General features: G+C 54.2%; 1 protein-coding gene across 1 annotated transcript; it reads left to right on the top strand.

The window, feature by feature from the left end:
• Positions 1-7,200: 7,200 nt before the first annotated feature.
• On the top strand, positions 7,201-13,690 carry RHO (rhodopsin). The gene is made up of 5 exons (XM_032262385.1): positions 7,201-7,685; positions 9,430-9,598; positions 10,777-10,942; positions 11,052-11,291; positions 12,122-13,690. The coding sequence occupies exons 1-5, from the start codon at positions 7,325-7,327 to the stop codon at positions 12,230-12,232; spliced, it is 1,047 nt and encodes a 348-aa protein (XP_032118276.1). The 5' UTR covers positions 7,201-7,324; the 3' UTR covers positions 12,233-13,690.
• The last annotated feature ends 2,377 nt before the right edge of the window (positions 13,691-16,067 follow it).

Here is a 16,067-nt window from a genome sequence, read left to right as displayed (position 1 = left end):
CAGGGCTGTCATGCCATGCTGAAACCCACCCTCCCCTCATGCTGCAGTATTGATTCCTTACAGCCTATCTGTACAGGGGGCAGGGCAGGACAAATGTGCCCATTGGAGGGATGCGGACACTGAGGCCCCAAGGGGAGTGGCTGCAGAGACCCCCCAGTGGGAAGTGTCAGAACTAGAGACCCATCCCAGAGCCCCTGCCCCACCCCAGACCACCCCTCCTCCCTGCATCCCTCCGAATCTCTCTGGAGATGATGGAGGAAAATAAAGGGAGCCAGACAGTTGTGCCAACAGAACTCCTCCGTCGATTGTCTAATTACTTACCATCATGCATGCACTCTCACTAAACATTTATTAATGTGTTAGGATTTCCATTAGTGCATGACTTGAACTGAAATCATTTGCATATGGCTGGGAAAAAGAGGGGAGAAAGAGAAAACAGCTCCAGCTACCTAGCAGTCAATCACAGTGACAGATCAGATGGTCCCTGGCTGGAGGCAAGGGAGGGTTCCAGCGGAGATTCTCGCATCCCCTCAGCTGATGAACACAAAAATGAGTGTGCTATTCCGGGCTCTTGCTGCCCCAGGAAGCTCAGCTCAAGAGGCCTGAGTGGGGCCCCTGTTCAGACAGATGCACTTTCTGTACATCATCCAAGCCTGCCTCTTATGCAGGTGATGACACTGAGCCTCAGTCACGTTCTTTTTCATTCAGCAAATAGGCATTCAGCCAAGGCATATTTGGTTGCACCTGGGTGCAACCTTCACACATAAGCCCTGTGTCTGGCTGCTGTTCTCTCTCAGCCTGGTCTGGGTCTGAGCCAAGTCCAGTCTTTTCTCCAAGGCTCAGTTTCCCCATCTGTACAAAAGGGCCCCCTCCAGCTCTGACTCCGAGGTTCCAGCCTCAGTCTACATCTGTGAACAGTGCTGGATGATGATCCTTTTGACCCCTCACATGCCTATGACAAGGAAGGCACCACAGGGACCTGGTGATGCCCACTGAACTAAGAGGACACTGAAGCCAGAGAGGAGCAGCTGCGGGAGGCTCACGGCAGGGCAGTGGTTCTGGCCTGTATGTAGCTGTAGTCCCAACTACTCGGGAGGCTGAGGTGGAAGGATCACTTGAGCCAAGGACAGGAGTTCAAGACTGCAGTAAGCTATGATTGCACCACTGCACTCCAGCCTGGGCAACAGAGAAACATTCATCTCTCAAAAAAATTTAGATAAATGAAGTAATCACTGACGGTAATGACCTTGTAAAAACTGAACATGGCTGGGTCTGGTCACTCATACCTGTAATGTCAGCACTTTGGGAGGCCAAGGCAGGAAGATCGCTTGAACTGAGAGATACCAGTTTGAATTCTATAGGGAGACACACACTATCTGGCTGGGACTGGTCCTGATCTGTCATCTCCCAAGAGTTCAACATTGTACCCATGTTCTTGGAAGGAGGAAGCAAGGGAGAGGCAGACTGGACAGCCACAAGTGGATCTGACTCTAGACCCACCTCAGGCAGTTGGGGGTTCCCGGGCCTCGGTTTCCTATCTCTCCCCAGCAAGGCTGTGAAGCCAGGAGCCCCTGGTGGCTGTCGCACAGGTGGGCAGAGGCCCCTCCTCCAAGGTGACTGCTGTGTTTCTTCCCAGGCTCGGAGTCTGTGTGCCCACGGCAGAGGCCACCACTGGGCAGGGTGCTTACCCTGGGCCTCCCTGATTCTCCCCACGCAGATCCAGAACACTGGCCCAGAATGGAGACCTCGTCACGGCCTTCCCTGCTTACCACTCGCAGTGGCTGCCTGTGCCATTCAGCCAATACCCAGACCCCTTCTGTCCCTGCCAGGCCACCCTAAGGGGACCAGCACCTCCATACCCAGCTGGTGCTCCTGCTTGCCCTGTTTGGGGGGCTCTTTTGAGGCCAGCCACTCTGGGGAGCTTCCCAGGCACCCTCCTGGTCCACCTTTTTCTCCTCTGGGCTCCCACAGCCCTGGGACTGGGAGAAAACTCTCATTTCTCATGGTTAGTTTCCCCTGTCAGTGCCTCCTGAAACTGCAAGCTCCTTGAGAGCAGGGACTGTGTAGGATCCATCTCAGCATTCCCAGGGCCCAGGCCAGGGTCTGGCACATAGGAGTTTGGCAAATGCTAGGGTAGAAGGGAAAGAGGAAGGAAGGAAAACTGGTCTTTCTCCCTCCCTTATTGCCTCTTGACACTCTCAGCGCTGTCAAAGACCTCACGTAGTCTCAGTGACGCAGCCAGGTGGGGCTGAGTCATGTGGGGGACCAGAAGAAAGAAAGCCGAGGAAGAAGAGGAGAAGGATGCTGACCTAGCAGCTCCTCTCACAGCAGTTCCTCTCCTGCGGAGGCTGAAGAGCGATTTGTGCACTGCAAGCTAAGCCCCTAATCCTCCAAGGCAGAAGCAAAGCCTGCACCTGGGCTCCTGAGGGCTGGGACTTGGGTGCCCCAAGATGGCCACATCTACCTTCAGAGATGGTCGCCCCAGGGCCCTGACTCCATGCCCCGCAGCTCCTCACAGCTCTTCCCGAGCCTGCTGAGAGGGAGGCAGAGGGCAATGGCTCAGAAATCCCCCCACACTCCAGCTTGGCCAACACCCACACCATGGGTTTCTCTGGATTGCCCGACACAAGTTATGTGTGCTGGCCAGGCCTGTGTTCAAATCCCAGCTCTGCAGAGGAACTTTGACCCTGCGTGCCCCAGATTCCTCAGTGGTCAGTGGGGAGTGAGACGCTCTTCACAGGGGGCAGGAGGAGTTGTTCATTCATTCAACAAATGTTTATTGAACACCTCCTATAGGTTGTGAGCTCAGAGGCAGTGATGAACAGGCCAGGGTGGTCCTGCATTCTAGAAAGAGATGGGAGGTCAGTCAATAAGAAGACAAATGAGACCAGGTGAGGTGGCGCACCTTTAGACCCAGTCACTCAGGAGGCTGAGGTAGGAGGATCGCTTGAGCCTAGGACAGGAATTCAAGGCTGCAGTAAGCTATGATTGTACCCCTGCATTCCAGCCTTGGCAACAGAGCAAGACTCATCTCTAAAAAACATTTTAAAATTATAGCCTCCCAAGTGGCTCCCAAGGCAGGAGGATCACTTGAGCCTGGGAGTTAGAGACCGGCCTGAACAATATAGGGAGACCCCATCTCTACAAAAATGAAAATAAATTAGCCAGGCATGGTGGTACAGGCCAATGGTCCTATCTACTCAGGGTTGAGGTGGTGGATTGTTTGAGCCCAGGAGGTTGAGGCTGCAATGAGCCAAGACTGTGCCACTGCCATCCAACCCAAGTAACAGAGCAATACCCTGTCTCAAAAACAATAGGCCAGGTGTGGTGGCTCACGCCTGTAACTACAGCACTTTGGGAGGTCGAGGTGAAAGGATCACTTGAGATCAGGACTTAGAGACCAGCCTGGCTAACATGGCAAAATCCTGTCTCTACTAAAAATATAAAAATCAGCCAGGCGTGGTGGCACACACCTGTAGTCCCAGCTACTTGAGAGGCTAAGGCAGGAGAATCACTTGAACCTGGGAAGAGGAGGTTGCAGTGAGCCAAGCTTCCACTACACTCCAGCCTGGGCAACAGAGCAAGACCCTGTCACAAAACAACGACCACACCTGGTGGGAGTGCCTGGTGTGTAAGATGGTCAGGAGCGGTCTCTCCAAGGACATGAATGTAAACAGAGACCTGAAGGAGACTCAGGAAGAGATTAATACTGTCAGCAACAAACATATTGATCACTTACAAGCACTCTCAATAATCCTATTAGGTAGGTACTCATGTCATTCCCATTTTACAGAGTGGAGGACCAAAGCACACCCTCGGGAGGGTGGGGGAGCTGGCTGCACTCAGGTTTTGTAGCCTCAGTCCAGATGTAAGAGTGTGTGGAAAAGAGTCTTGCCCAATGAGGGAGAACAGTGAAACCGAGGCTGTAGGGTCCAGAGATTCGTAAGCCAGGCTCTCATGGGGAAAGCAAGTGACTTTTACTGTATAGCTGGGTGTGCCCCCCACCCCACACTGAGGCTCTCTTGTTCCAGCAAACTGAGGCCCAGAGAGGCGAAGCAAGACTACTGTGATAAAGACCAGCTAGAATCCAGCCTCCTCTCCTCAAGGCTTCCATTGCCCTGCCCCAGGCCTGTGTGACTCAGTCCAGGGCCTTTCCATTACCCCAGCTAAACCTTTCTTTAGTCATTTATACCATGGTGTGAATAGCTGGATGGTCTTTCCTGAGAGCTGTGTTTGATGAGGGGAGGGAGGAATAAGCAGGTTAGGGAAGCTGTTACCCTGTGAAGCCAGGCTGGCTGTGTGGGTTATAGCCCAGACTGTCGCTGATTTGTTACAGGACCTGAACAACCCTGTAGACCTAAGCCTCAGTCTTTTCATCTGCAAAATGGATGTAGCAGAGACAGTCAGAGTAGGTGACTTCAAATGACCCGTCCAGCTCACTGTGAGCCTGTTACCCTGAACAAAGAGCATTTTTTGTTTAAAAAAAATTTCTTGGGCTGGGCACAGTGACTCACGTCTGCAATTCCAGCACTTTGGGAGGCTGAAGAGGGTGGATCACTTGAGCCAGGAGTTCGAGACCAGCCTGGGTAACATAGTGAGGCCCCATCTCTACAAAAAATACAAAAATTAGTGGTGTGCACTTGTGGTCCCAGCTACTCGGGAGGCTGAGGTGAGAGTCTCTCATGAGGCCAGGAAGCAGAAGCTGCAGTGAGCTATGATCGCACCGCTGTGCTCCAGCCTGGGTGACAGAGTGAGACCTTGTCTCAAAAATTTTTTTCTTTGTCAAAGAGCACTGCCATGTCAGTGACGTCTGTTAGTTCCCCATCACCAGGACTCCATGAGGTTGAGATTGTGAAACTCACAAGGGAGGAACCTGAGACCGAGAGCGGAAGTACTGGGACCACCAGGTCCATTCCCCCACTCGCTCACTCATTCAACAAGTATTCAGGGAGCACCTTCTAGGTGCCAGGCTCTGGAGACACATCAGTGAACAAAATAGCCAACATCTCACCTCTTTCCACCACAGGCCAGGCGCCGTGCTGGGCTCTGGAAACCCTGTTGTGAGCAAGACAGACCCAGGCCCGCCCTTGTGGACTCACGTTACAGGCAGGGAGACCAGCACAAAACTCAAGAACAGAACACAAAAGGCTTCATGCTGTCAGAAGCACCAGGCAACAAGCAAGGCGCTGAGGTACTGCTAAGCTGTGTAGGGTGTGGGCTCAGCCTGGCCAGGGAGGGGCCGCGTGTGGGTCAGTCTTGACCCAAGGCCTCCAGGACACCCTCCTCCTGGCCATGAGGGTCCACGTCAGAATCAAACCCCCCACCTTAACCTCATTAGCATTGGGCATAATCACCAGGCCAAGCGCCTTAAACTCCAAGAGGCCCCATCCCACCCGCCCTGCTTCAGCACTGTCACATGTGCCAAGCCCTGTTAGACCCAACACCGCCCAGGCCAGGCAGGGGGCTAGAGCCCAGGTGGGCTGCAGGGAAGGGGGCACCCTTCTGAACAGACAGATCTGGGAATCCTGGGTGGGCAGAGAGACCGGGTGAGAGAGAGATTAAAGGACACTTTCCTGGCCTCGGGGCTCTGCACTCGCAGGGGACCCTCTGCCTGGACGGCCTTTCCCTGAAGCTTCCTCCTGTTGCTCCGGCCCTCCACTCATGCTCCAGCTTCTGAGAAGCCTCCTGTGTTGGGAGTGGCTGTGACTGAACTGTCCTCGCTGTTACTCACTCCATTATTCGTTTGTGGTCCCTGTGTCCCCACCCCCACAGAAACACTGGCTTCTTACGGGGGAGGGAACTTGCTCTTTTGTGTCCCCGGAGTCTCCCCCAGGACCAAGCACCTTGTCTGGGCCACAGTAGGTGCTCAGTACACATGTTGGCTGGACAGTGGTCACTGAGTGGCCGAACATCAGGCACTCTCAGCACCTGCACAGGCCACCCTGGCCACCTACTTCATTCCTAGGAGGTGTCATCGTGTTCCTTGGATAGCTTGAAGAGGGAGACCTACCTCCATTTGCCCCCAGGCCATCTGCCCCCAAGGCTCTGACTACTTTCTTTCCCACAGTGCATTCTGCTGTCCTGGAACCAGCCCTCCTGGGGCCACCTGGCACATGGCATCTGAGACCCTCATGGTTGACCAGATATCCCCCAACAGCGCCCTGTCTGCTGCCTCCAGGACGGGCCTCCCCTTCAGACTAGAGTCCCTGAGGGGCTCCGTCCCTCCCCTGCTCTGGTAGCCCCCTCCATCCTTCCTCCCTCCACTCTAGCTTTGGGGACATTTGAGTCACCTTTCTACCCCAGAGATCTGCCCAAGCCACTGCCCACTTCCCTCTGGATAAAGCCATGTTACCCAACTTGCTGTTCAAGACCCATCACAACTGCCCCCAGCCTGGGTCTTCCCCACCTGGCCACCTGGAAAACTGCTCCTTCTCCCAAAGGTCCAAACATGGCCTCCTGGGCTGCATTCCCCCAGGCAGTCAGACCTGTCTCCACAACCTCACAGACACCCTGGGCGGAATCTGCTTCTTCCCAGTTCTGAGTCCTCCTCAGCCCCTGAGCTTCTCTGGGCAGGGCTGTTTCTTTTCCATCTTTGTATTCCCAGGGGCCCACACATACGTGTTTAATGAACAAACTCACAGAGTGAATTCCAATTCCAGGCAACAGTGATTGGGCTCCTGGGCCCCAGGTCATGTGTCTGGCACCAGGAACGGAAGCTGGAAGATGCAGCCCCTGCCCTCATGGAGCTCCTCCTGCGGGAGGAGTGTGGGGACTGGATGTGCCCAGAGGGAACAAACAGGTAAGGGACTGTATGACGAGATGAGAGACTAGGAGAATAAACTGAAGAGCTTCTAGCTGTCCAGAAACTCACAGTCCAGTCCAGACAAAGACCCGAAGTCAGCCATACTAAGCCAGGGAAGATGGCACAGAGGCCCATGGTCTCCATTTCAGACCAAGGCCACCAGACTGAGCTGGGACCTTGGGACAGACAAGTCACACAGAAGTTAGGGGCTTTCTCCTCTCTTTCCCAAGGTCCTGGGTACCTCCCTTCCCTGACCTCAGGCTTCCTCCTGGTGTCACCTTGGCCCCTCTCGGAAGCCAATTAGGCCCTCAGTTTCTGCAGCGGGGATTAATATGATTATGAACATGCCAATCTCTCAGATGCTGATTCAGCCAGGAGCTTAGGAGGGGGAGGTCACTTTATAAGGGTCTGGGGGGGCTCAGAGCCCGGAATCACTCAGCCGGAGCCCTGAGTGGCTGAGCTGAGGCCTTTGCAGCATTCTTGGGTGGGAGCAGCCGTGGGGCAGCCACAAGGGCCACAGCCATGAATGGCACGGAAGGCCCTAACTTCTATGTGCCCTTCTCCAACGCGACGGGAGTGGTGCGCAGCCCCTTCGAGTACCCGCAGTACTACCTGGCGGAGCCATGGCAGTTCTCCATGCTGGCCGCCTACATGTTCCTGCTGATTGTGCTGGGCTTCCCCATCAACTTCCTCACGCTCTACGTCACCGTCCAGCACAAGAAGCTGCGCACGCCTCTCAACTACATCCTGCTCAACCTAGCCGTGGCCGACCTCTTCATGGTCTTCGGTGGCTTCACCACCACCCTCTACACCTCTCTGCATGGATACTTCGTCTTCGGGCCCACAGGGTGCAATGCGGAGGGCTTCTTTGCCACCCTGGGCGGTATGAGCCGGGTGCGGGCGGGGTGTGCAGGAGCCCGGGAGCATGGAGGGGTGTGGGACAGTCCCAGGCTTGGCGGTGGTGGCTGAGAGGACTTCTCCCTTCTCCTCTCCTGTCAGCATTATCTGAAGCCCTCATATATTCAGTCAACAAACACTGTTCGTGGTGATATCTGGGCTGCTATTTGTGCAGGGCTGGCACTGAACACTGCCTTGATCTTATTTGGAGCAATGCGCTTGTCTCATTTCACAGCAAGGAAACTGAGCTGAGGCTCAAAGAAGTCAAGCGCCCTGCTGGGGGTCACATAGGGATAGGGGCAGAGTTGAGTTTGAAGCTCGCATCTGTGTTGCTCCTTGGGCCGTGTTCGGAACACCAAGCCTCTGTTTACCTTGGAGCAGCTGTGCTGGGTCAGACCCAGGCTGGGCACCGAGGGGAGAGCTGGGCAAGCCAGACACTTCCGTTCTGGGGGCCCCAGCCCGGGGCAGGAAGCGGATTCTCCATCCTCCAGTCTTTGGGTCTTCCCTGTGCTGGGCATTGGGCTCGGTCCCCTCTGGCATCCTCTGCCTCTCCTCCCAGCCCCCTGTCCTTGGGTGCCCCTCCAGCCTCCCTGCCGTGCTCCTGGGCTCCTGCCCGTCTGAAGCAGCTCCTTTCACAGGTGATATGTGACTGTGAAAGATGCTTTAGAATAATGTCTTGCATTTAACAAGAAAACAAATGGGGGTGCTGCAGAGATAACAGATCTCACTTAACAGAGGGGAAACTGAGGCAGGAGAGGGGAAGAGACTCATTTTGGGATGTGGCCTGGCAGCAACAAGAGCCTAGGTCTTTGGGCTGTGATCCAGGAATGTGTCCACTGAGATGCAGGAGGAGACACTCGTGGCAGCCATTGCAAAGCCAGGGTGACAGGGAGAGCTTAGCGCCAGCCACAAGCGTCGCTCTGCCAGCCTTGCCCTCTCTCCCCCATGTCCAGGCAGCATCCTTGGTCCCATTCTCAGGGACTCTCTGGCCATTGTTGGGCGTTTGCTACATTCAATAATCAGAGATCGCCCGATTCTGGCCAGAAGGTGGGGGTGCCACAAAGGGTGATTGTTTCCTGCAGGGTCAGTCCCAGTTTACAATTATCGTCCCATTCCTTGTCAGGAGTGTCCCAGTTTGGTTGGTAACTATATGGCCACTGTCCCTGTGGAACTTCGTGGGGTGGTGAGCAGGGCAGATGTCTGAATGCCATCATTCCCTCCTTCTTCCTCTGGGCAAAACATTGCCCGATGCTTCATGGTTCCTAGGAGAGGGTCCCACATGCCCTGAGCTATTTCATCTCCCAAGAGGGGAGAGGGAGGAAGGACGCCAATTCTGGGTTTCCGCCACCTCTGCTTTCCTTCCCAACAAGGAACTCTGCCTCACATTAGGATGCATTCTTCTGTTAAAACACACACACGCACACACCACCCTACTGAGTTCCCAGTCCAGTCATGACCTCCTGATCTTTTTCGTGTCCCTCATGGATCCAGAGCTCTAAGCAAATAACTTCCCCCATTCACTGAGTTTCTTTGCCCAGCTCCCCTCAGCTTGGGCTCCCTCTGCCCCTTCCTCCTCCTCCCAGTATCAAGCTCTCCTCCCTCAAGGGCTCTTCAAGTCCTTCTCTCACTCCGGGTTGCTTTCCTAGCCACACTTTCCTTGTCTAGGGGTAGTGCGCCCTCCTTAGACAGGCAGTGGGGTCTGTGCTGACCGCCCGCTGGCTGCCTTGCAGGTGAAATTGCCCTGTGGTCCTTGGTGGTCCTGGCCATCGAGCGGTATGTGGTGGTGTGTAAGCCCATGAGCAACTTCCGCTTCGGGGAGAACCATGCCATCATGGGCGTTGCCTTCACCTGGGTCATGGCGCTGGCCTGCGCCGCACCGCCCCTCGCCGGCTGGTCCAGGTAATGGCATTGGGCAGAAGGGAAGGGGCTGGGGCTCTCTGTAGGGTCCTCCAGTCAGGACTCAAACCCAGTGCTGTCTGGTTCCAGACACTGACCTTGTATGTCTTCTGGCCCAAATGCCCACCCAGGGTAGGGTGTAGGACAGAAGGAGGAACAGACTAAAGTTGCTGAAGGGCTGGTCCCACCTCCTGAGCCCCAAGTCAAAGAGAATCCAAGACATCCCAACCCTTCACCTTGGCTGTGCCCCTAATCCTCAACTAAGCCAGGCGCAAATTCCAATCCTCTTTGGTCTAGTGCCCTGGGGGCAACCCCCTCTAACCTTGGGCCTCAGCAGCAGGGGAGGCCACGCCTTCCTAGTGCAGGTGGCCATATTGTGGCCCCTGGGAACTGGGTCCCATTCTGCCTCTAGGCCATTCCAAACGGGGCTGAGATGAGACACAGCAGGTACAGTGGTTTGGACATCAGGACTGGTGACTGGTCCCCAGAGGCCTCATGTCCCTTTGCCTCCAGAAAATTCCCACTCTCACTTCCCTTTTCTCCTCAGTCTTGCTAGGGTCCATTTCTTACCCCTTGCTGAATCCCAGCCCACCCCCTGGACTTTTTCCCCATCTTCTCCAGTCTGGCCTAGTTCTATCCTCTGGAATCTCAGCCATTGGATGCTCTGGGTTTCCTGAGGCCATTCCACTGCCACCAACATCAGGAACCATTGCCACATCCTAACCACATGCCCTGGGAGACTCTTGTTTCCAGAAGCTGCACAAAGATCCCTTAGATACCCTATATGTCCGTCTTTGGCCTGGAAAATACTCTCACCATGTTGCTAGCTTGTACAAACTGCCGCAAATACAGAGCCCGAGGGCTCTTCCCTCCTCCTCACCAACCTCTGCCTGGCATAGCCTGAGGCTCAGCAGGCAGTGGATGCTGAGGCAGGGCATGAGGCTAGGTCATGTCATCTGGTACCACAGCCACCAAACAATGAAGTGACACTGATTCCACAAGGTGCATCTGCATCCCCACCTGATGCAGTCCATCCTGTCACCCAGCCACACAGACGTTTATGATCCCCTTTCCAGGGGGGGAACGGGAAGCCCCAGAAAGGGCCAGTGCTTGGCAGGCACCTTGGCCAGGGCCATTCCTAAGTCCCTCCCAGGTAAGGTCTCCCTACCTGCCCGTCTCAGGTACATCCCCGAGGGCCTGCAGTGCTCATGTGGAATCGACTACTACACGCTCAAGCCGGAGGTCAACAACGAGTCCTTTGTCATTTACATGTTCGTGGTCCACTTCACCATCCCCATGATTATCATCTTCTTCTGCTATGGGCAGCTTGTCTTCACCGTCAAGGAGGTACGGGCTGGGGGTGGGTGGCCTCTGAGCGTCCAGCCCCCAACACACATCTACAGCTCCTGCTCCTCGGAGGAGCCATGGTCTGGACCTGGGTCCTGTGTCCCTGCAGGCCGCCGCCCAGCAGCAGGAGTCGGCCACCACACAGAAGGCAGAGAAGGAGGTCACCCGGATGGTCATCATCATGGTCATCGCTTTCCTGATCTGCTGGGTGCCCTATGCCAGCGTGGCATTCTACATCTTCACACACCAGGGCTCCAACTTCGGTCCCATCTTCATGACCATCCCAGCATTCTTCGCCAAGAGCGCCGCCATCTACAACCCTGTCATCTATATCATGATGAACAAGCAGGTGCCTATTGTGGGTGGGAGGACCCCAGTACCCCAGACCATGGGCACTGCCTGCCAAGGATAAGCTATGTCCCAGGGCAGGGGAGGGGGCTCCATCAGGGCTACTGGCAGTGGGGCTCACGGGTCAGCAGTCTCAATGGGGAGTGTGTGAGAAATGCAGATTCCTGGGCCCCACCCAGACCTGCTGAATCTCAGGATGGACCCAGGAACCTGCATTTCCAGCAAGCCCTCCAGGTGGCTCGGATCCTCACTCAGGTGTGAGAAGCTCCAGTCCAGATGGTTCTGGAAGCCCAATGTCAACGTCAGAAGGTCCCAAGCTGAGAATGGGATGGGCCAGTCTCCATAAAGCTGAATAAGGAGCTAAAAAATCTTATTCTGAAGGGTAAAGGTATAAAGCAGTCCCGTAACAAACAGCAAGTGGTTTCCCTGAGGAACCCAGAAGTCGGGGGAAACAGTCTCTGAAGTCAGCTCTGCCATTTTCCAGCTGTGTGGTGCTAGGCAAGTCAGTTCCCCTCTCTGGGCTTTGGTTTCCTCATCCATAGAAAGGGCAAAACACCAAACTCTCAGATTACAGGAGAGAATTTCCAGCACACCCTTGGCACACAGAGGGCACCATGAAACGTTGAGGGTGATGCAGCCCCCTTGTGCTCGGTCCCTGGCATCTCTACAGGTGGGGAGTGTCTGCTTAGCAAGTTCTGTCCAGGAGGCCGGATTTGAGTGGAATTGTGAGGGGCAGAAGCCAGGAAAGGGTTGGGGCAAACCTCACCAACGTGCCAGTTCCAAGCACACTGTGGGCAGCCCCAGCCCTAACTCAGGCCTCTTGCCTTCCAGTTCCGGAACTGCATGCTCACCACCATCTGCTGCGGCAAGAACCCGCTGGGTGACGATGAGGCTTCCGCCACCGTGTCCAAGACGGAGACCAGCCAGGTGGCGCCGGCTTAAGACCTGCCAAGGACTCTGTGGCTGACCGTAGGCATCTCCCATCCCCCACACCCTCCCCCGGCCACAGCCATCCCACCTTAATTTTTTTTTTTTTTGAGAAATAATTCATGAGAGAAAAATGAGGCTTCTCACTCACCCGGGATGGCCTGAGAAGGGACAGCCACGAAAACCTACTGATCTGGAGTCTCAGGTTCCCCAAGGCCCGTGGGATCTGTGCCCCTCCTCTTCCCAACTCATCTTTCAGGAACATGAGGGAAATCTTGCTTTTTGGAAAAGTGTCCCAGTTTAGGGATAAGTGTCTAGCACAGAATGGAACACACATAGGTGCTTAATAAATGCTGGATGGATGCAGGAAGGAAAGAAGGAATGAATGAAGGAATGAATGGGAAGGGAGAACGTATCTGTCTTCTCAGACACTCTTAGCAGCAGCAGCTCACACTTGGCTCATGATTTGGAGCAGTTGTTCTCCCCTCCCTGGGCCTCACTTTCTTCCCCTATGAAATGGAAATAACAGATCTCTGGTCCTGCCGACTCACAGCTACTGAGAAGACCAAATGAGGGGCGTGTGTGTGTGTGTGTGTGTATGTGTGTGGGCTGCATGTGCGTGTCCACGTGTGTGTTTAAGCACTTTGTAAATAGCAAGAAGCCGTACAGATTCTAGTTAACGTTGTGAATAACATCAATGAATGTAACTTGTTAATTATTATGATCATTACTTCCTGATAGTGAACATTCTGAGATTGGGCATCAGAGGATGGGGTTTCACCCAGCCTCGGACAGGTTTTTAAAAAGTAGCTAAGCATCAAGGCCAGACCAGGGCTGGAGGTTGAGCTGCAGGCAGGGACAGTCACAGGAATGTAGAATGTAGTCATCAGACCTGAAACACATTGGGGGAGAGGGGCAGTGAAGGCCAAGTTCCCAGTGAGGGTGAGATTGGGCCTGGGGTCTCACCCCTAGTGTAGGGCCCCAGGCCCCATGCCTCCCCTTCCCAATGTGGCCTATGGAGAGACAGGCCTTTCTATCAGCCTCTGGAAGCTACCTGCTCTTTTGCCCCAGCACCTTGGTCCCAGCATCGAGAGCATGGAGTCTTTAGAAGCCATGCTCACCCGCCCACATTTAATGAAGAGCTGAGTCCCTGACGTCATCCTTATCTTGAAGAGCTTAGAAACAGAGTGGGAAATTCCACCGGACCCACCTTCCCTGGGGATGTTCATGAGCCCCAGTTTCCAGTTTCCCTTGCCAGACAAGCCCATCTTCAGCAGTTGCTAGTCCATTCTCCATTCTGGAGAGTCTGCTCCAAAAAGCTGGCCACATCTCTGAGGTGTCAGAATTGACCTGCCTCAGTACCTGCTCCCCTTTCTCCATACAAGCAAAGCCAGAAGCTCTAGCTTTGCCCAGCTCTCCCTGGAGACGAAGGCAAATTGGGCCATTAAAGCTCAGCTCCTGTGTTGGTATTAATGGTGGTGGTTTTTGTTGCTTTCAAACTCTTTATCCACAGGATAGATTGAAACTGCCAGCCTCCACCTGATCCCTGACCCTGGGATGGCTGGATTGAGCAATGGGCAAAGCCAAGCTGCACAGAGTCCCCTGGGGCTAGAGGTAGAGGGAATAGTCCTGGGACTGGGAAAAACCCCAAATTTGAGTTCATAGAAGCACAGGTGACCCACAAAACTGCAAACAAGTTTTGTCACCTCTCTGAGCTTCCTTATCTGCAAAAGAGGATGTTAAAACTGACCTTGGTTGGGCACAGTGGCTCATAACTGCAATCCCAGCACTTTGGGGAGGCTGAGGCGGGCAGATCATGAGTTCAGGAGTTCGAGACCAGCCTGACCAACATGGTGAAACCCTGTCTCTACTGAAAATACAAAAATTAGCCAAGCATGGTGGCACGTGCCTATAATCCCAGCTACTCAGGAGGCTGAGGGAGGCAGATCCCTTGACCCCAGGAGGAGGAGGTTGCAGTGAGTTGAGATCCTGCCACTGTAGTACTCCAGCCTGGGCCACAGAGCAAGACCCCATTTCAAAAAAAAAAAAAAAAAAACAAAAAACCTGATCCTAAGGGGATTAGCTGAGACTGTGGACTCTAAGTGGCCAGCCTACTGCCTGGCATGCAGCAGATGGGAGACTTTGGCAATACTGGGCCTCAGCTCAGAGCTGGCTTTACTCGAGACCCTTCCCAAAGGGGAACAGGATGGAGCTGTCTATCACTCCCGAGAGTCACCCACTTCTCCAAGGTGAGAAAGGGGGCAGGAGCCTGAGAGAGCAGATCCTTGGTGCCTTGGTGGGGCTGGGGCGCATCATGCTGGGATCTCTGTCTGTGTCCCTCTTTACTCTGACTCACCAGGTTATATTAGTCAGGATACTTTTGGTTGCAAGTGATAGGAAATCCAACTCATTTGTGCTGAAGCTAAAGGGAGATGTTGTTGGCTCACATGAACAAAAAGCCCAGGGGGCTTCAGGCACGGCTGGATACCAGTGCCCAGATGATGTGATCCACTGTTTCTCCCCTTTTTGCTACACTTCCCTGTGCTGACTTCATGCACAGGCTGACTGTTCCCAAAGGTGGCAGAAATGGTCCCCAGCAATTTGAGGCCCAGCAATCCCTGCAGAAAGCAGGCTTCTCTTTCCTGTTAATTGCCGCAAGGTCACGGGTAGGGCTCTTATTGGCCAGATCTGGGTCACTTGATCACTTTTAAGCCTATCACCATGCCCGAGATGGGGATTAATTCTGTGATTGGCCAGGCCTAGGTCACCTGATCATACTTAACCCATTTATGCCTGCGGTTGCAATTTTTTGAATTTTTGCAATCAGACCTTGGCGAGGACCTTGAGCAGTAGGATATAAATAACTCCCACATGCTTAGCCTTCCAATAACGGAACACTAGGCATACATAGGTCTAACTGCATCACCATGGCTGGAATGGGGACTCATCCTCTGATTGGCCAGGCCTAGGTCATGTTCTCACCCTGAAGCCCAAGCAGGTTGAATGGGGAGAGGTAGGTTTCACAAAGGAAAGCCCAGGTGCTGTTACCTGAAGTAGGAGGGCAGGAGGCAGGGTGAGCAGAGCCAACATCAACCCAGAGGGGATGGACTCTAAGTTGGTGCTGTCTGGGTGTATGGCGGGACCAGGCCTCCCTCCATCCTCATCTCAAGGACATGAGGGAGAAGATTCCTATGGGTGGTCCCAAAGGAATCTCACCCTTTATTTTGGATGCTGTGTTGGGCCAGGGTGGTGGTGGGTAGGACAGTGGCATCTTAGCTGCCCTGACTTGCAGGCAGCCATCCCAGCTCCCTGCCCAATCCCCGACCCAGTCCACTTTTTCTGAGAAATGGTACATTTTTCCCATTCTCATGTCCAGAGGAAAATTTTACTCTAACACCAGAACATTCTCTGGTTTGTCCTGGTAGACAGGAAAGCCTCCACATCCTTAATTTACAAATGACTTGACAGCTGCTTGGTGGGCGCTTGCATACGTAAAGAGAAGGAGCTGCTGCCTTAAGCTGCAGCAAATGTGTCCCCACCTCATCTCCAGGCAGCCAGCAAGATGTACGGAGTGCCTGTTGGGTACAAGAGCAGCTCCATTCGCCCAAACCTGAGCAAGCTGTCCATGCCAGAATGCACTGGGGACTCAGAGATGAATTGGAAGGAGCAAGTCTCTAGGCTGTGACCTGGCCTGCCTCAGGGCCACAGAGCACTGTCACACCAAGGGGGACGTGCACCCCTGAAAGCCTGACGTGTCCCCTAAGGGGATAGTGGGTGCCCTTCCCAGCTATGTGGCCTCAGGCCAAGTCAATCCGTCTGTCCTTCCTTCCTTCCTTTTCTTCCTTTTCTT

This window comes from Sapajus apella, unplaced genomic scaffold, assembly GCF_009761245.1.
Source record: "Sapajus apella isolate SASKATOON/1434 unplaced genomic scaffold, GSC_monkey_1.0 scaffold128, whole genome shotgun sequence".
Classification (NCBI taxonomy): domain Eukaryota; kingdom Metazoa; phylum Chordata; class Mammalia; order Primates; family Cebidae; genus Sapajus; species Sapajus apella.
This window is presented reverse-complemented; position numbering and strand designations above follow the sequence as displayed.